This window comes from Lytechinus pictus, chromosome 5 (assembly GCF_037042905.1).
Source record: "Lytechinus pictus isolate F3 Inbred chromosome 5, Lp3.0, whole genome shotgun sequence".
Taxonomy (NCBI): domain Eukaryota; kingdom Metazoa; phylum Echinodermata; class Echinoidea; order Temnopleuroida; family Toxopneustidae; genus Lytechinus; species Lytechinus pictus.
This window is the reverse complement of record NC_087249.1, coordinates 19642720-19663624: the sequence shown is the minus strand read 5'-3', so window position 1 is coordinate 19663624 and position 20905 is coordinate 19642720. Positions and strand designations below refer to the sequence as shown.

The following is a 20905-nucleotide window of genomic DNA, read 5'->3' as shown; positions in this document are numbered from 1 at the left end:
ATTACCCCGCCCCTTTCTGTGATTTTGTCGTTCTCTTTCTACTTCCTAGTAACATACTCTTCTACAGGCCAACCATTCAACCTCTTCAATGAGTCTGGAGAAAGAATTCATGAGTGCAGAAACGCTCTCTGTGCTGCGTCATAAGTTTTCACCCCGTAAGTCAAACATTTGGGAGAAGGAATGAACCTGGGTCATTGTTAGCCCATAACCCTGGCGGAGGCTGGAGCTATTAATTGTCTTTGCTGAACATTATATAAATGTGAGCAATGCGTCTGATGCAGCGAGACTATGTTGGGTGCGAACATCACATAAAAGTAGTCACTCTTTGTAGTCTCGCCGCATCAGACGTATCACTTGTGTTAGCGTGCCAATATCAGACTCGTAATTTTAACAAATTACTATTAGTTGAAGCCTCTGCCTAGATTATAGGCGAGAGCAATTGAGGATGGTACGCCTCAAGAGATCTGTGCCCCGTTATACAAAGATTAGCGATTTTTGTTACTGGACCCTGGGGTATAAGTCCAGTGGCGTAACAGGCGGGGGGGGGGGGGGCAGGGGGGCAAGTTGCCCCCCCCTGGCGGATTTCACCGGGAAAATAAAAGAAAAACGGGAAAAAGAAAAAAAGGAAGGAAAAGGAAAGGGAATGGGGAAGGAAAGGGGAAAAGAAAGGAGGAAAAGGAAAGGGAAAGTGAAAAGAAAACGAAGAAAAAACTTTTTTTTAATGGAAAAGGAAGGAAAGCGGAAAATGTACGAAAGAAGAACATTTGAGAAAGAACAAATCATTCCGAAATAGGCCTATGTAATGCAATAGCACGGTGGGAAATAAATTGAAAGATGACAAAATGGCAAATAATAGCGGGAAACGAAAGTAGAATGTAATTAGTCAAAAGCTTAATTGGAAAACAAAGATAAGGGACAAGAAAAACAAAATAATAACACGACCGGGCTGCCGATGATTGAAATTAAAGAGCGGAAAGAAAGATGGACTGCAAACAACAGTGTGCTATAAGCTTGCTAAAGTTTATGCAAATAAGCTACCGGGGCTTTGCCCAAGACCCCACGCAGTAGGGGTTCTTCATTTATAACCTTTAAATGGCTCTATAACGCCCCCGTTCAATCAATGACATACAGGCGCTGGGGAGGGGGGGGGGGTCTTGGTTCCAAACCCAAGAGGAAATAAAAGAAATAATAGGAGAAAACGTATAAATTGAATTAATGGAAACAATGAAATGTGTTATTTGCTGAATATAATGGAAAAATCTATTACATAATTAGAATTTAATTTCAATAGGCATTTTTTTCCCAGCTCGCTTTGCACGCTGGCAACTTTTTACTAATTTTCCCACATTGCTATGTTTTGCCCCCTCAAAATATTTGGTTCATTACGTAACTGGGTTGAATAAATGTGTTGTGTAAAAGCTATATTCTGTATATGCCCGCGATTTGATTAAAATAGCGGCAATCTGCGAGGTTTGAATGGCTTTGATATCAAGAAGTTCCGGAGGCTCCGCCCCGGACCCCAACCGCACAGCACTGCGTATGGAAGGGTTGAGTCATGGCCCCAAAAAGTTCTACAAACAAGAAAAAAAATAAAAAAGGAGGAAAGATAAGCAAAGCAAAAGTGTAGAATATGATTTTATTTACTGAATATAATGTAAAAAAATAGCTCAAATTTAGATTCTCATGAAAAGGTGATTTTTTTCTCGCTCGCTTCGCTCGCTCGGGACTTATATAAAGCACCTTTTTAGCACATGTGCTATACAGTGCCCCTCGTTTTTTTTTTAACTCTTCACACTACTGCCGCAAAGAATCCTGTTCACAGTGGCGTACAGACCACAAAACAGGGAATCTAAAGAGAGAAGAGTGAAATATATTATTATCTGGATATCATGTCAAAATCTATCACAAAAATTGATTTTTGTATCAAAAAGATCAAAAATTTTGCTCGCTCGCTTCGCTCGCTCGCAACTTTTTTTAAAAAGTTAATTCTGCCCGATACGCAATATCTGTCCTTCTCAAGATAGTCGCCTCATTACACCATTACGCCTGTTCATACCATGATATGACCGGGAAATTTTTGGCTCTTGCCCCCCCCCCCCCCCCCCCCTGGCCACCGACCCCTGTTACGCCGCTGGGTATAACATGAAGATATAACATTAATTACCTGCAAGATTTTGTACACGATTTACCTTACTTCTTTCTCTTTATATTGATGTTCTTACTTTTTTTTAAGGCAATGTATAATGGCAAATAATTTTATATATACATGTACAATCCATTTTTGACGATATGACTTAAAAATTGTATTTATTCTCAGAGGCGCTAAATTTTCTACAAGCTCTACTTCTTTTTATTGTCTCATTGCTCATGTTTTCTACATCATGCGTAAATATCAAACTATTGATTTTGTATATATTTCTAACTTTTATTGTCAATTTACTTTAATCTTAAAATACAATTTTTTGTTATGTTTTATATTGTATTCTTTAACTGTTAATTTTACCTGAGAAATGAAAACGCTTGAACTGAAACTGAAACCTACGCTTAATTGAATAATTGTTTTAGAGGGCACTGTTGTAATCCCAGGACAGATGCGCTCTGCTCAACCTGTCAATCATGTATTAAACAATGTCTTCTCTCTTTTATAATAAAATAGCTTAATCTTCTCGATCTTAATACAGCAGAGTGTCGGTAATCGATTGACAAATTCAGTAGGAGGTGCCGTGGCCGAGTTGTCTAAGGCGCCTGGCTATACGTGGAAAGTCCGGGGTTTCATCCCCGGCCGCGGCACCTATGACCGTGAGCAAGACATTTAATCTACATTGCTCTTTTATCCTGCTTTCAAATATTAAATATGGAAATGCTATGTGCATTATTGGTAACTAGGTGTGCAATTGTTTGAGAAAAAAAAAAGTAGGCCGAAATCCAAGCATAAAAGTTACCATTATGGTAACTTTGCCATCCAATGGTAACTTCCCTTGATCCTGATTGGCTGTTGATCATCGTTACCATGGTAGTTACCATAGGATGGCAAAGTTACCATGTAATGGTAACTTTTATGCAACAAGGCTCAGACATTGAATGAGATACAATACAAATTACATGATGTCAGGGTTTTTTTTCTCCCTCCCTTTATGCTGTCGATCTTTCTTGTTTCCTCGTTTTCTTCTAAGGAATCCAACATTAATTGTCCTTTCTGTTTTTATTTTCATATTCATTTAGATTTTCGTGTAGATCGTGAAAGCCTTACACCTATCCTCAATATCGTTAACAAATTAAAGGTAAATAGCACTCCAACAATTGACACGATTGATAGCGAAGCAGTTATACGTGTACATCTTAAACTAATGACAAAAAGTTAGCCTTAACAAGGGATGAGGCTTTGTCATATTTATTACATATTTATGTTACGATTGAAAACTCTTTATTTTGCGGACGAATCCCTTGGGAAGACTTATACGAAGTCATGAAATAAATTGGGTTAGATAAGCACGAGGGAAAGCAGCGATGTGTGCGTTGCATGATGTGTTTGTGGTGTAAAAATCTATTTAAAAATGAGGGAACAATTCTCTAACAAATCAGAAACAGACAAATGAAAAGAGACAGGTTTTAAAGGTTTTACTCTTAAATGTTTCAGTTGTAAAATTATATAAAAAGCGGATGGAAATTCATAATTCATGTCCCTCTTGGGTAACAATGATTTTATCAACTAATGATATTGTTATTTCTGTAAGTATATGGCCCGGAATAGACCACTCTTTTTTCTCTTCCATTCTTGATTATATAAAGAATACGATACCAGACGAAACTTACCGTCAAGTTGTGGGGCTATTGGTACAGTACGACACTTCGAAGTCCAAGGAGAAACTCTATAAAAATGTAGGTATTTTCATTCTTATTATTATTTACATTTTATTCACATGTATTTATTGGGTGTAAATTACAAGATATTAGGTCAATTCACAAAAGGTGATATTCTACTACTAGTTCACTATGATTATGATGGTAATTATGCAGGTTGGCACAGTTCCGAGCAGTTCACATTTTTGAATTACCAAGTTCTAAAGTTCTTTGCTATTTATTGGATATGTTGGAATGGCGAAGTCGCCTTTTCTCACAAACATGACAAAGCATTTCTGTTCAAGAAAAGATGACAAAATATAGAACTGAGGCCCTCATGGAAAGAAAGTATTATCGTGATGTCGTTTAACAAACATCTCAATTTGTTTTACTAATTGGTTATTAATACATGTTAGCTTATTTTGTTTTTGATTTGACAGATCCTCATTGAAAATCGATTACTTCATATTTTGAGAGAATATGACGGCCTCCGATTCGAATTTCTAGATATCCTAAACGACATGGAAAGCAATGAAGATCACACTCTGAACGTTGAACTGAATAAGTGGTAATTAGCTAAATTAGCTGTAAAGACATTTTCCACATTACGTGTACGTGTGTAACTGTAACGATCTACATGTAGATGGACAGAAAAAAATGTGATCTCATACCTTGGTCACATTTGCTCTACGGCGGCCGTACGGCGAGTCGAAAACAGACGTTTTAACATTTTATGTATGAGCTACATGATATATAGGTGGTTTGTATAAAAATGAATAAAACAGCTGTTTTAGACTTGCCGTACGGCCGCCGTAGAGCAAATGTGACCGAGTCACCGAGGTATGACTAATGGTTCCGTCACATTTTCCTTAGGGTGGTCATACGCGAGTCGAAGAAATGTCTTTTTAATAATTAAATCGTGATTTTTGTATTACGTGTTTCGAACACTGTAAAAATTAAAGCTGTTTAATTGTTTATTCGATGGTTACTCTAATAATGGACTTTACAACATTTGTTAATAAACAACCATGCATAATTCATTGAAAACATATATTTAATATATGTTAAACACTTGGTTTTTTTAACTGTTAGACAACTGCTGTAAATTTCATGTTGTAAGCAGCGTTGCATAAAAAATAAAGGGCGTTTTCCTGTGAATAGAAATATATAAAACAGCTTGTCATCGACTCGACGTGTGGCACCGTATGGAAAATGAGACTTCAGCATAATGAAAGTGTTAATAAAAATTAACGAAATGTCTTGATTACAAGAGGCCTACTTACATTTTTATAGGGGTGCTCCTTCAATAAAATATGAAGTTTTTTCCTCAACGAGGAGCTGCTTGTAGATATACGACGTACCCGCAACAACACTCGATATATGAAGGGTCGAAAACATGTTGGTGGATGAATGTTTCTGTTACTCTTAACCACTACGAAGGCAATTTGTCATGGCCGTTTTGTTGACACCTCTTTACTGCCTTCACTGAGAAATGACTCCCATAGGATCTGTTTATAATTGGTGTCGTCAAATAAAGTTTCAGAGTGCGGCGCTCTCTCGGAGATTGCAATGCATTTATATTAGGGGTGTGCAGCGACGCTGTAGACTGTCACTGTGTTAAAATATTGCATCGTTAGTGACTATCGACGATATTTTAGAAAATTTATTATGCCCCCCCCCCCCCAAAAAAAAAAAAAAAAGTATAAGTGAATACTATTTATCAGAATACATGTAGCTTTAGAGTTTTTAAAATGCCAAAATAGATTAAAAAGTGATCGAGTCATCACATTTGTGTGAAAATTAGTCAAGATATGCAGTATAAGGTGATTGTTTTATTTCTTCGAGGGCCGTTATCTAAAAAATATCTTGAAGATATAATACATGTACGGCGTGAAAAAGGCGGTCTAAATCACACGAGGAGTAATTTTCTGATGAGAATGTGACCAGATCGGTATTGGTGAAATATCAGATTAGATTTTATTCATTTTCCGTTCACAAATTACAACAAAATACAATGAAAGTATGATATCACAAAGTAATATTTCTATCGTGATAACATGTTTTAATAAATTGGGAATATAAATGAACCAAATGAGGAAAGTAGCTGCAAAGTTTGCATCTTTTGGGTCCATTCCGAGAAATTCGAGAATTTCTTTCCAAATATACATGTTTCACCCCCGTTTTCCACTTTTCACAGGCCTACAAAGAAATCAATATGCGATGAAGGCATAATAGAAGATAATCAGAGAAGTGCTTGCCCATCTTCAAATATTAGCGAAATGCCAATAAATACCATGGAGGACACAAATGAAATTCCATCTCTAGAATTCGGCCTGAGCAGACAAATGTATCAAAAGGTAAGACACACTAGCGTACCTTGAAAAGGGAGGGGGAGGCCATGCCCCCCTGAAATTGATATAAAACTGAATAATGACTTCCACCCCCCCCCCCCGACGATAAATGACGATGATTTTTGTCTCGCCTGCATAGCAGAGCGAGACTATAGGCGCCGCTTTTCCGACGGCGGCGGCGGCGTCAACATCAAATCTTAACCTAAGGTTAAGTTTTTGAAATGACATCATAACTTAGAAGAAAGTATATGGACCTAGTTCATGAAACTTGGACATAAGGTTGATCAAGTATTACTGAACATCTTGCTTGAGTTTCAGGTCACATGACTAAGGTCAAAGGTCATTTAGGGTCAATGAACATAGACCATGTTGGGAAAATTATTTTCAAAATCTTAACCGAAGGTTAAGTTTTTGAAATGACATCATAACTTAGAAAGTATATAGACCTAGTTCATGAAACTTAGGCATAGGGTTAATCAAGTATTAGTGAACATCCTGCTCGAGTTTCAGGTCACGTGATTAAGGTCAAAGGTCATTTAGGGTCAATGAACTTTGGTCAAGTTGGGGGTATTTGTTGAATTACTATCATAACTTTGAAAATTTATGGATCTAGTCCATGAAACTTGGACATAATGTTAATTAAGTATTAGTAAACATCCTGCCTGAGTTTCAGGTCACATGACCAAGGTCAAAGGTCATTTAGGGTCAATGAAATTTGGCCAAGTTGGGGGTATTTGTTGAATTACCATCATAACTTTGAAAATTTATGGATTTAGTTCATGAAACTTGGACATTAGGTTAATCAAGTACCACTGAATATCCTGTGCGAGTTTCAGGTCACATGACCATGGTCAATGGTCATTTAAGGTCAATGAACTTAGGCCGTGTTGGGGGTATATGTTAAATTACCATCCTAACTCTGAAAGTTTATGGATCTAGTTCATAAAACTTGGACATAAGAGTAATCAAGTATCACTGAACATCCTGTACGAGTTTCAGGTCACATGACCATGGTCAATGGTCATTTAAGGTCAATGAACTTTGGCCGTGTTGGGGGTATTTGTTGAATTACCATCCTAACTCTGAAAGTTTATGGATCTAGTTCATAAAACTTGGGATATAAGAGTAATCAAGCATCACTGAACATTCCCTGTGAGTTTCAGGTCACAAAACCAAGTCAAAGGTCAGTTAAGGTCAATAAACTTAGGCCATGTTGGGGTAATTGTTGAAGTGCCATCATAACTTTGAAAGTTTATGGATAGAAGTGAATGAAATGTGGACATGGGTGTATTTGACCATATGAATGGTGTTTTTGTGAATGATTATTTTATAGTAGTTTTCAAAGTTAGCACTGCTGCTATATTAAATTGCGTAATGCAGGCGAGACTGCCAGAGGCGTTCCACTTGTTATTTGATTTATCTTTATTTTACATATTTCACACTAGTACATATAATACAAAAATAATATAGTATCAGAAAACGCAACGTGGTCATGGTATAAATCATATGTCTTAAGTCATGACATACATGTAAACATTCGTTTATTAAATACAGAGATTTGGAATTATAGACAAGTTAAAATTATGGCGAAATATGACAGAATCTGCATAAAAGGGGAAGGGGTCGTGAAAGTGCTCCCCAAAATGGTGGTGTTGACATTATTTTGACTTTAAAAAGAAATGAGATTTTGGGAGCTATTCTCCTTGGTCATGTTGGTATGACTCTGCTGGGGATCGAATCCACGACCTTGCGTTCATCTACCACTGAGCCACCATGTACGAAGATACTATTGATAACTGTATTGAATGGAAGAGCGGGTAACCTCCTTCAAGTTGTCGGGCTATTCCTTTTTTATCACAATCGAACACCATAATAAAACAAGCACTCGGCCTTTAATCCAATCAGATTTGATTTTGCCATGGACATTATAATTTGAATTAAAAAGAGCAACAACAAAAAGGCCCGCAGAAAATTTTGAGAATGAACAGAGAAATATCAAATTAAAAAAATACACGTATCATGCAATTTCCATCTAGATATTTGCATTGAACTGCATTCTTATTCTTTGTATAGGCAGAATAAGCCTATCCTAGGAGGCATATTACAATTGTGGATTAAAATGCGATTGCTTTTACAGGTATACATGTCATTTGACAAATTATCCTCACTGTTGAAATGCACCGAATAATGTACAGTTTTGTCCTACTGAGCATGCTGAGTTTAGTATGAATTACATGAATATTACATGAATACTACTATTTGTATCAGTGAAGTGACATGAATATGTCACTCCTCGAAAAAAAATCCACAGAAGCAATCAGCATGTAAAAAGTCTACACAGCCATAAAAAATACACAAAATGTCTCTCTATATGCACAATATGCGTCTTGTTTTTAGAACTGGTTAGGGTGATACTGTATGTTCACGTTTGTTTCATTTCATTTATTCGTACCATTGGTCAGTGGCGTTTCGAGATACTTTAATTTGAAGCTGTCAATTCAATAACAGCAGTGATAATTGAATTATAATTTATAGCTATATACTCATTGTATTTATAGGCAGTATAGTAGACCGGCCAAACGTCAAAAAGTGCTCTAGATAAGGATTCGACGGCAAAATTTGTTAATGCCTGGCATCCCAGCTAAAATTCTTGCAAAAATACCTAGGAATAGCGTACGGCTGGATGCCAAGCGCAATTTTGCGTGAAAGTGTCATTTTTAGCGTAAAATCTGAAAGAATGTCGAAAATCACGCATTTTGATATTTTGACGGATTATCATCATATTTTTTATTATCTTTGATATGAAATTATTTTCATTCAGAGTTTGAAATTATAAGTCTAAAAAAATGCATTTTAAATTTGAACATTACACACAAACATATGGCGCAGTGAAACATAAAACCGCGATTTCCTCAAAATAAACGTTTGTGAAAACTATCAATAGTTTGAAGTTTTTTTACGCAACTTAAATTCTTCGATTTAAATGCGTTTATCCATCGAATGTATAGTAAATGTCCTAATGCCACAAATATTAAAAGAATTTTCAATTAAGATGGAAGATATTTCATTTTATGTTATCCGAAAGGAGACAATGTGCATTTTGAGAGAAAAATTGAAAATACCGTACATTATGTACATGATTACATGTACAACATACTGAAGCGAGTATTTAATTACATGTATAAGTACATACTAAAGCAAGTTTTTAATTGGATAGCACAATTTGTCAATTCTTTGCATTCCAGCTAAAAGTCTTGCGGAAATACTGAGGAATAACTTACGGGCGGATGCCAAGTGCACTTTTGCGTGAAAGTATCATTTTTAGCGTAAAATCTGAAAATCTTTTGACGGGATTTGTAAGAAATTTGGATTCCCTTTGATATGCGATCATTTATTTTTGGAGTTTCAAATTATAAGTCTACTAAATATGCATTTCAATTTGGAATATTACACACACATATATGGCACTATGAAATATAAAATCGTGATTTACTAAAAATAATAGTTTGTGAAAACTATCAATAGTATAATGTTTGTGTTCCGCATCTCAATTTCGTCCATTTTAGCGCTAACCGAATATAAATACATAATAATTGTTTGTCATGTCACATATAGTGAAAAAAAATGAAATAAGATGCAAGATATATAATTTTATGTTATATATGCGAAAGATAACAATCATGTACATTTATCGGATGCGCATTTCTGATAAAAAAACAGCGCACAATATTATATCTATATTGCACATAAATTATATACTAATATTAATCAGTGCGATATTCGTCATGATATTATATAGGATTTTATTTACTTTTGTAGAATTCGATCTTCTCGCTATTTCCGCGAATGAATTGGTGCTGAACGTAAATCTACCTGTGGCAGTATTCATAAATAGGTCTGATATTTAATTTGCCGTTACCGTGGTAACATTAATTTTATTGGAATATCTATATCCCAAAACATAGAAAATATACATGTATGAATAAAACGATTGAATTAGCATTTTATACTCTTTCAATCGACATTTTACTTCAGTTATTGGATTATCAAAGTCTTTAAAAAATATGGCCGTTGCCAAGGCAATACCTAATTTTTGTCTCGCCTGCATAGCAGAGCAGGACAAAAGGGGCCACTTTTCCGGTGGAGGCGACGGCAGTTTCGATATAAGAGCCTCATATCAACCTTGAAATCTTAACCAATGTTACGTTTTTTAAAATTTCATTATAAGTTTGAACGTATAGAAAAAAAATAATGACACTTATAAGAGTATTCAGGTATTACTGATCGTCTTGCACAAGTTTTAGATCACATGATCAAGGTCAAAGGTCATTTAGAGTCACTGAACTTTGGCCATACCTATTATCATAGGTCCATGCTGTTATATATCGTAGTCTAAGACGGGGGCCGGACAGCCCGACCCTGGGTAGCCCTGGACATACATGTATGTATTGCCAATGCCATTTTGGGAAATGCAGTTGTACGACCATCTATATATTACAGTATCTGCGCTGGACGCTGGTCATTAGCCTTTAGATTTGTTTGTCATAATGGTCGTACGACTGCATTTCCCAACATGGCAATACATGTGATGAAATGAGCTTTAAGAATTACAATGTGAACTTTAAGAACCTACTCTTTTGGTATTTCAAACATCATTCTCCACATACATGTATGAAAACTCTTAGCTCATGCAAATGAGTATTGACCGATCTATTTTAATTTCTGGTCTAATGAACTGTTCAATTAACTGATAAAGAGACCGTAGTTGCATGAAACAATGCCTTTTCATTCTAGAATTGAGAAAATGAGCTACGGACACTGACCTAAGCCTTTTGTTGGAAGATGCATGGAAGAGAGGGGGAGGGGGAAACTTGCCCCAAAAAAATTCAAGAAAAAGCATAAAACAACAGAAGCAAAATAATGGAAAGCTTGTTGGGGAGGGGGTCATTTATTTATTATTTTATTTATTTATATATTTACATATATATATATTTATTTATTCATTATGACCTCAATTGAATGAAAATATTGTAATTTAAAACATTTTTTCTTAATAAACACAAATTCTTCCCTAAATTAAGGCTTTTGTTCAAAAGACTTGGTCAGTCAGCTCGCTCACCGGCAGCGTAGCTAGGCTTTTGTCAGCAGAGGAGCACGGGGGCGGTGCTTGGTATTTTGCAGGGGGTACCAAAATAGATTCATTTATCAAGTACATATTAGCTTTATTCTCACAAGCACGATTGTGTATCTGACAAAGCCTATTTAGATAATGCCAGCGCGAAGCACAAGCAGTTTCTGTATATGCCATGAAATTTAGAGCTGAAAGTTAGAAAGTTACACAATTCGTGTAATCATGAACATGATTCGTATCTAATTGTAATGTTCAAAATTTCAGAAATTTTTAATATTCTGACATGAAAACGGGGCATTTAATACATATTTTTAAAAATAATATATAGGCTATTGATGCGAGCGCAAAACGCAATCTGATTTTTATATTCCCATCCGTAAACTGGACATTTTGATGACGTTTTGAAGTAAAGAATATTATGTATCTGTTTAAAAAAAAAAGCCAGTACAAGCCGAGCTGGCTTTTTTTTTTATTAGAAACGAAACATTCTAAGGCGCGATAGCTCAATCGGTAGTGAGGGGGTGTCGGATTCCGGTGGCCTGGGTTCGATTCCCACTTGGTGCGCTAGTGCCAAGTAAGGCATTTAAATGCCTTACTAGTAATGGTAGTAAGGCATTTCAATCCTCATTATAGGTCCCTCGGAGAGTACCTAATAAGCCATCGGTCCTCTGGTTGCTTGCTTAGAATTTATTAATGCCAGCGCGAAGCTCGAGTCGAAAATTTATTTGGCATCTTTTTGTAATCCCGTGTAGGGTGCCTATCTCGCTAAACCAAAATAAAGTATATACACTCGAATCGCGAGCAGAATCCTGTGGGTATATTATCTTGAAAACGGGATACTTTCAGCTCCATGTAATCATTTCGGACACTACACATGACCTTAGGCAGTTGCAGCCAGAAATTTTGTAACTCGTTTTAAGTATGTACTTATTATGTTTATAATGTACGGTATCTTCAATTTTACATTCAAAATGCCCCCCCCCCCCTCCCCGCCAAATTTTGCATGTCCCCTTTCGGAAAATATATCTTCCATCTTACTTGAAAATTCTTTTAATACTTGTGACATTAGAAACGATCGATATTCAATAGATGAACCAATTTAAATCGAAGAATTTAAGTTGTAAAAAACTTAGAACTATTAATAGTGTTCACTAACTTTTATTTTTAGTAAATCAAGATTTTTATGTCATATTGCCATATATGTGTGTGTAATATTCCAAATTGAAATGCATATTTAGTAGACTTATAATTTGAAACTCCAAATATAAATGATCGCATATCAAAGGGAATCAAAATTTCTTACAAATCCCGTCAAAGGTCAAAATGCGTGATTTTCGACAGCCTTTCAGATTTTACGCTAAAAATGATACTTTCACGCAAAAGTGCACTTAACATCCACCCGTACGTTATTCCTCAGTATTTCCGCAAGATTTTTAGCTGGGATGCAAAGAATTGACAATTTGTGCTATTTAATTAAAAAGTCGCTTTAGTGTGTACTTATACATGTAATTAAAAACTCGCTTTAGTATGTACTTATACATGTAATTATGTACATAATGTACGGTATTTTCAATTTTTCTTTCAAAATGCGCACCTGGTAAAATGCACATTGTCTCCTTTCGGATTACATAAAATGAGATATTTTCCATCTTACTTGAAAATTCTTTTAATATTAAATTCGATGGATAAACGAATTGAAATCGAAGAATTTAATTTGCGTAAAAAACTTCAAACTATTGATAGTTTTTATGAACTTTTATATTGAGGAAATCGCGGTTTTATGTTTCACTGCGCCATATGTTTGTTTGTAATATTCAAATTTAAAATGCATATTTATGAGACTTATAATTTGAAACTTTGAATGTAAATAATTTCATATCAAAGATAATAAAAAATATGATGATAATCCGTCAAAATATCAAAATGCGTGATTTTCGACATTCTTTCAGATTTTACGCTAAAAATGACACTTTCACGCAAAATTGCGCTTGGCATCCGGCCGTACGCTATTCCTAGGTATTTTTGCAAGACTATTAGCTGGGATGCCAAGCATTAGCAAGCATTAACAAATTTTGCCGTCCAAAGTATAAAAAATCGTTTTGGCCGGTCTACTAGTATTATTAATGATGATACTAATAGCGGCATTTTTACACAGGGCAGCCACTTCAGTTCTGAACACTGTTCTCCAAGCGCGCCCTGCTATAATATTATTACCGGCTTCAGCTTGGCTGTTTTGATAGGCGCTCCAGCATTATATTAGCGAGGCAACATCTGTATGCGGTAGAAATAATATATGCTGTTAATTTGGGCCCGATAACCGCATCGCAGAATATGATATAATCAATATTATACGGTATGCATGAACAGGTAGCTCGTCTACTAGGAGTAAAACCAAATGCAACAGAAAAATCATGCCATATCCCGTCATTTGTGTATCTGCACACGAGGGTTAGTGAGCATGACCTTCAGTGATTGCAACGGTATAGAACAACCTAACATACTTTGTAATGAGCCAAAAAATTTGAGGGGGCTAGATATGGCGAATAGGCTGGCAAACTTTACTAAAAGTTGCGAGCGAAGCGAACGAGCAAAAATTCAACATTTTTATTACAAAAATCCAAATTTGTGATAGATTTTGACATAATATTCTGAAAATAATATTATATATCACCCTTCTTTCTTCCCTTTTCTCTTTTTTGTTCTTGGTCGTGACAAATTTGGGAGGCAAGCGCGCTCAAGCCCCCACATGTAAGCTACTGATAATCGTGTTCTAAAATAAAACGACTTCTTTCCCCCTTTTCATATATTATTTTGTCAGTTATTAAATTATTTTTCGTTCAATTAATGTAAACTTTGCTCGCTAACTCGCAAAAAACTCGGGCCTGCAGTATTATTTCTATTTAAAAAATAACATATGCATGTAGTTTATTCTTTTTTTGGGGGGGGGGTACCAATATTTTTCATGTAGCAGAAGACGCAATTTGAATCCAAGTGGTTGAAAGATGTATTGAATCCGTTCCTCTCATCGCTAAGAAATGAAAGGTTTATTTGACGAAATAAGAGCGGTAAACATTGAAAGGATGAGCCGACAACTCCTCACTTCTTTTACACACACAAAAATAAAATAGATAATCCGTTACCTTCGATGGACGGAGTGTATCAATAAAAAGGCAACTTAACGTCCATTACTTTTGGGAAGAAAATTATCCAATCAATAATCATAAAAAGCATGTACACTGTATTACTATAAAAAAGTATTAAAAAAACAGTTTGACTCGTTAGCGTCCAATGTTACCGAATTTAGGTATCAATTAAGCTTCACCAGTGTCCACATAAACTGTACAAAATAGCAGGTGGTTAACTTTCACAGACTGCACATTGAATAGGCAATTGCGAGTGTGTGCCTTTGAAGAAGGGAATTCTGACTATTCTCTGCCAACATTACTTCCATGCAGATAGAGTAATTCCTTTGTCTAAACTGAAATTACTCAATTTCTTCAAGAAAAACTGTTTATGAAAAACAAATATTGATTGAGACATGAAGAAGTGGTAATACGTCCTCATTCCTTTTTCATTGTTATTCTGCAATAATTGTATCAATTTTATTTTAATGTATCTATTTTGATATCTCTAGATCCCAACGTCACTTCATCATTCGAACGAAGAGGATGGGTCTGTATCTGACGAGATGCGAAACGATAATCACTTTGACACACCAGCACAGGAGGTGTTAATCACTGAACACCAAGACGAGTCAACTGAAAATGTAGGTGTGAATGACAGAAGTGACAATAGCGACTTGACTGCTGCAAAATTGGATTCTGCTAAACGAGGCAGGAGGAAGCGAAAAGCGCCAAACTGTGACGTATCTGATGGAGAAGGTGCTGGAGAAATTAGTAGAGGAGAAAAGGGGAAAAGTGATGCGTGTTTTTCAAGGGAAAATACGTGTAATGTAAAGGGGAGCAAGGTGGGAGGGAGAATTAAAAAGCGCTCACGGCGTCAGGGAGCAAGGGAGAATGACATGATGTTAAAACGGGTCGGAAATCATTGCATCCTTATTGGAGTTAAGGAACGTGCGATGACCGGCGATAGTAGTGACTGCAATACGCAGAGCGAGACAGAAGCAATAGGAAGCGAACACGTGACGAGTCAGGATGATGATGACGACGAAGAGCGCGCTCTCGTCATCGTTGAAGAGAAACCGTCATCGACGTCGAAGAAACAGAAAAGACGCCGACCAGCAAAATCGTCCGCAAATCTTGTCAAAGTAAGCGCTTTGTGTCGGGCGGGGATTATGACTGAGAGATGTGAGATGAGAAAAAAGGCAGAGAAGGGGAAGAAAGAATACGGCTTGAATATGAAGAGAGGGACGAGTTCATTAGGCAGACATACATGTAGTAATATCAATAACAACTCTTGTAAGAATGCCTTGGGAATTTCCAACGACGAAGTTTTAAATACCAACCAGGCTAAACTCAAACCGCGGAAGTCATATGATGAGAGAACGGTTCTTGACATTCTTAGCTTGCCTGATTCGCAGGATTGCAGATCGGAAAAAGAGGCAAATCCTGATAAGTCTACAAATATCAAACCACTGACCAGTTATTTAGGTCTGTACCCTTGTGGGTCACAAGAAAATCGTTTGTTTCCGAGACAAGACAACACCAAACTCTTTCTCAAATCAGACAAGTGTGCGTCTGGATTTGTCAACAAATCAGCCAAGTCACACCAGGAGTCACCCAGTGCCTCCAGAAAGCAGTTCAAGTCAAGTCGCCCAAAGTACAATCCAAACTTCCCATTCTCTACTACTGCATTCTCAGCTATGTCCTCTATTGCAGAAACCACCACCTTTGAAGGGAGTAACTATCTTCAGACCGAAGACTCGAGCCAAGACGAGGTCCATTACAACACCGGATGGGACACAGCATCAAGTCAAGATAGCTGTTATCTGGAGCGAGAGAGGTTGTACGGTCTCGGAACCTTTGCCCAGGATGATGGTGATGACATGACCTTCTTGAATCGTCTTCTGCGATCCCCAAGTCCACCGGGCTTTGCAGGGGGAAACAGCGATCCTTCGGGCAGGAAGAGAAGGCATCGCCACAAACCTAAGAGAGAGCGCAAACCAAAGAAGCCTAGAAGGAGTAGGAGACTGCGAGGTAAACATTCAAGAGAGGGCAACGTAAGTACCAACGATCCTCACCAAAACAAGGACGATGGAGTAACTGGAAGAGCATGCAACTGTTGTCGGTGATGAAATCTTACTTAGGTGACATAGATGGCATGATGCCAACCTCCAGACAGTCAATATCACATGGACATGAATTCAACCGAAGTCGCTATAATTCACTCACATCAAATAACTATTTAAAAACCAGCACATAGATACCAACATATTGCAATAATGGTACTGGGAAAAGGGGGACGAAAGGGAAATTGATACCGGGTGAAACAATTGGATAGGGCATTTTAGCATGAGAAAGGGAAGGGGTGAAAAGTGAGAAAATGTCATATCTTGACGGCAATACTGACGGACAGAAAGAAACAGACAGACGGAGGGAAAGAATAAAGTAATCGTACATGTAATATGCAGATATGTGTTTCTCAAACTCTTTTGTATCGATGAAAGTGAGAGAATTATGGGACTTGTGGTAAATTAATTTGAATACAATTCACTCATAAAGGACAAGTCCACCTCAACAAAAGTTTATTTGAATAATAAGAGGAAAATCCAACAAGCATAACACTGAAAATTTCATCAAAATCGGATGTAAAATAAGAAAGTTATGACATTTTAAAGTTTTGCTTAATTTCACAAAACAGTCGCAACTGGTCGGTATGCAAAATGAGACTGATCACGTCATCACTCACTATTTCTTTTGTATTTTATTATATGAAATATTCTAATTTTCTCATGTTCAAGTGAAACAATGATAAATTCCTCCCTGAAATAAAATTAGCATTATTTATATATGGCTCAGTCAATTTGGTCCTTATTGTCATATCAAAAATGAAATATTGTATAATTCAAACAATAAAAAAAAAGAAATAGTGAGTGAAGGACATCGACTGTCTCATTTGCATGTCTCTGTAATGTGCATATCACTGTTTTGTGAAAAATAAGCGTGCTTTGAAATGTCATAACTTTCTTATTTTAAATCTGATTTTGATGAAATTTTCGGCGTTTTGCTAGATTGATTTTTCTCTATTCAAATAAACCTTATTTGGGGATGGACTTGACCTTTAATGATATAACATTCTAGCCATTTTCACAAGACACAGCCATCACACAGCATCATATACAATGGTACAAAACACAACTGACAATCACTGTGTAAGTACAGTGTAGAAAAGAATAATCTTTATTTGGATGTCTTCTTCATAGCACAAAACATGACACTAAAATGCAACATCCTATCAAAAAGAAATGTGAGATGAAGACACACAAAAAGGCACACTTGATTTCAATGACTTCTACGACATTCTTGCTATTCAAGTTAATAGTGCTACCAAAAAGTCAAATTTGTCACAATATAAAGATGTCTTTTACATTTACAATCAAGGTAAAAAGTTGAAAAGTACTGAAGAATGATAAACATGGACGAATTTGATTAAGCATAAAAACAGAAATACAGTTCGTTTGAAAAAAATGGACGGAAATTAAACATTTTACATTGAAATGACAATATATAATTTGAAAACATGTAAAATATACATTCAAAAGTACATAGAAAGATGTCTACAAGTAGAATAATTGAATGTTCATAATTGCATTTCAGGAAATATATTTGTTTAATTTTATTCTTTTCAACATTTATTATATCTATTTATTTGAAAACCTGATCAGTTTTGAATACATGTATATTCTAATTTATCTAATTTATTTGAATACAAATTTTATTCATTTTTATGTAATTATCTACTTGTTGATAAGGATAATTATATGTATAATACTTTGAACTTTATACATTCATTCTTATTTGTTCCTTATCCAAATTTCCTTTTAGATGCAATAATTAACTTCCATTGATTACATCAAATGAGAAGTAGATAATTTGGTTGATTTTGTTTTGTTCATTTCATATTAACTGGATTCCGAGTTTAAAACAATTTTTAAAGATAATGGCTATACAATAATGGCTCCAAAGCCAGCACAGCTGAATTAATGTTACCAATTTTTGAAGTACATTTACATAAATATGTTTATATTATTATTATTACTATTACATAAAAAATATATTCATGCTCATATTATTACTATTAAAGAAAATTTGTTTGATAAGTCAGATTGTTGTAACAATACATTTTACCACTGAAGTAACATTACTAATAGTCTATTTCACAGTAATATTAATTAAGATCTGTCAACCTTTCATGGATTGTAGGTGAGATGTTCATGTTAAACTTTAGTTTTTTTAAATACTATGCATTATTTTAATTAAAGACTTCAGGTGATTTTATTTTCCTCAATGTAAATGTATTTACAGTTTCCAATTTCTTTGTATAGATTATATATATATTCATATTTTCAATATCATTTATTTTCTCCACATGTACATACAGTTTGGATTTTCATTTACATATAATTTATGTGTTACATATATGTACATTTATGCAATTAATTTTACAGATGAATTTTATCAGATTTATATACAGGTATATTTAAAAATACAGAGATTGCAATAAATTAAAGGCACAATTTTATTGAACTGAATACATTTGTCTTATTTTCCACATGATTATAAAGTATGTTTTTTTACACTCACAAATTATTTGCATCAAAAAAGAAATAGCAATATGAAGTAATTTGTTCATAATTTGTTCATTGAAATAAATCAATAGATATAAAAAGATCATTAAAATCATCAAAACAATCACACAGCCACACACAGATCCCGGGGCATTTCCCAATAAGCAGGGTACAATCTAACACAGTGTTTGTCCGTGTGTGGCTGATTATCCCCCGCTTACCGGGACATCCCCAGGGTGAAGGATTGTGTGCGATTTTTTCCACTCATTTAAAATTTTGATGTTAATTTCCTGGAGCTTCTTTATGATTACGCCAATCACTAAAACATGTCCGTGAAAGACTTGTAAATAAAATAGGAAGTTTGTTTAATCCCAACTTAATTTCATTGGTGTTTCTTTTGCCATTTTGTGACATTGGATTCTGAAACCAATTGATGTGAAGGGCTATAACCTCTCTGTGATTGAACCAATCTCTCAAATATTCTCATATGCCTCGTGAAGCTTATTAAAGCTAGCCTGCATAAAAATATTGTTCATTTTGAATGAGTGGAATTTGTGCAGTGCCCTTGTGAAGTTTGAAGTTTCTTTAGGAACCAAGTTTACGACAGTAATAACAGCTGAACATTCTCAATTCCAAAAAGATGTTCATAAGTTATGCATGACTTTCCACACTAACAAAGACCGAGGGTTTCGGTTGGGGGTCACAGAGATTTAAGTGTGAATTGATCTTTGTGATTGAGCCGATCACTAACACATGTCCGTGAAGGACACGTGTAAATTAGGATGGGTAACAAAGATTTAAGTGTGAATTAGAGTCGCACTTAAACTCCCAGTTGCACGCGGCACAGTAGGCATCATTGCATTGGTCAAATCATGCTGCGTACTGATCAATAAGATTACCCAAAAAAAATCACGAGTGCATCAGGAATTCACACTTGACTCTTTCTGAAACACACCCACAGTTGTAGAGCAACTTTTCCCTTCCTCCGGTTTTTCAATAAAGTGGAATAAATTTCCTTTAAAAAACCCTGATAAGATTTTGATGAAAAAATTCCATACAGATGCAAAAATCTAATTTCAGAGCACTTTAGAACGTGGTCTTGGGTAACTCACAAACAGCTTTTGTATGCTTCGGCATACAAAGAACGTTTGTGTTTAAACTAATTGACTCGAGTCATGATGTTCTCATTTCATGTTACCCTTGCAGTTGGACTGACATAACTTCACAACCTGAATGAAGTTTCAAACCCACCCATATCCTCTTCTGAATCAGCTTTACACGTTGCTCAGTTGTTTTAAAGCACTATTCCATATCGTCTTCATCCACTGTCTCTCCCTTCTTGAGTTTGGCAATGACCTGGAAATAAAGAAAGGGAAAAAAATATAAAAATTATATTCTGTTTTGTATTCCAGATAGCAACTAAAATCATAATATATGAATTGAGAGAGGTTTACACAGGTGATTCTCCCCATACAAAAATCTTTTGGAACCACAGAAATCTTTTTGACTTGTACAAAACTCGACTTCAAAGATGTAAATTACACATATGCATATTCTGGTCTGAAAAACATGCTTTGATTTAGATGTCCACTTTAACATCCACTTTAGCAGAGTCTACTATATGGTGCAGAATCCCAGCATTTGTTTTACGTAACATTTATTAAAAAAGGGACCTATACTGATATCTTCTGATGAGAATAATGCAAAAAGACATTTTGTCGTTTGGCAAGTGAAAGGGGCAATATGGCCAATCAATATTATAACAAAATTTCTAATAGAATATTTGGTAACGTTTCTTGCATTCAAAATATTAAGTCACATTGCCCTCATACTTGC

General features: G+C 35.5%; 2 protein-coding genes across 2 annotated transcripts in view; one reads left to right on the top strand and one right to left on the bottom strand.

The window, feature by feature from the left end:
* The first annotated feature begins 53 nt into the window (after window positions 1-53).
* On the top strand, window positions 54-18540 carry LOC129262313 (uncharacterized). The gene is made up of 6 exons (XM_064099962.1): window positions 54-155; window positions 3223-3281; window positions 3790-3879; window positions 4281-4408; window positions 6038-6197; window positions 14957-18540. The coding sequence occupies exons 1-6, from the start codon at window positions 89-91 to the stop codon at window positions 16571-16573; spliced, it is 2121 nt and encodes a 706-aa protein (XP_063956032.1). The 5' UTR covers window positions 54-88; the 3' UTR covers window positions 16574-18540.
* Window positions 17659-20905, bottom strand: part of LOC129262314 (myosin-11-like) — a 33239-nt gene continuing 29992 nt past the window's right edge. Inside the window, exon 32 of the mRNA XM_054900418.2 lies at window positions 17659-20425. Coding sequence (XP_054756393.2) covers window positions 20372-20425 — 54 coding nt within the window. The 3' untranslated portion in view covers window positions 17659-20371. The remainder of the gene's footprint in view (window positions 20426-20905) is intronic.

What these genes read in the sequence shown, in the direction of transcription:
- LOC129262313 (XM_064099962.1), top strand. Translation starts at nt 89, where the DNA reads ATGAGTCTGGAGAAAGAATTCATGAGTGCAGAAACGCTCTCTGTGCTG. An exon ending in ATATCGTTAACAAATTAAAG is followed by an intron (nt 3,282 to 3,789) that starts GTAAATAGCACT and finishes GATTATATAAAG; the next exon opens with AATACGATACCAGACGAAAC. An exon ending in AGGAGAAACTCTATAAAAAT is followed by an intron (nt 3,880 to 4,280) that starts GTAGGTATTTTC and finishes TTGATTTGACAG; the next exon opens with ATCCTCATTGAAAATCGATT.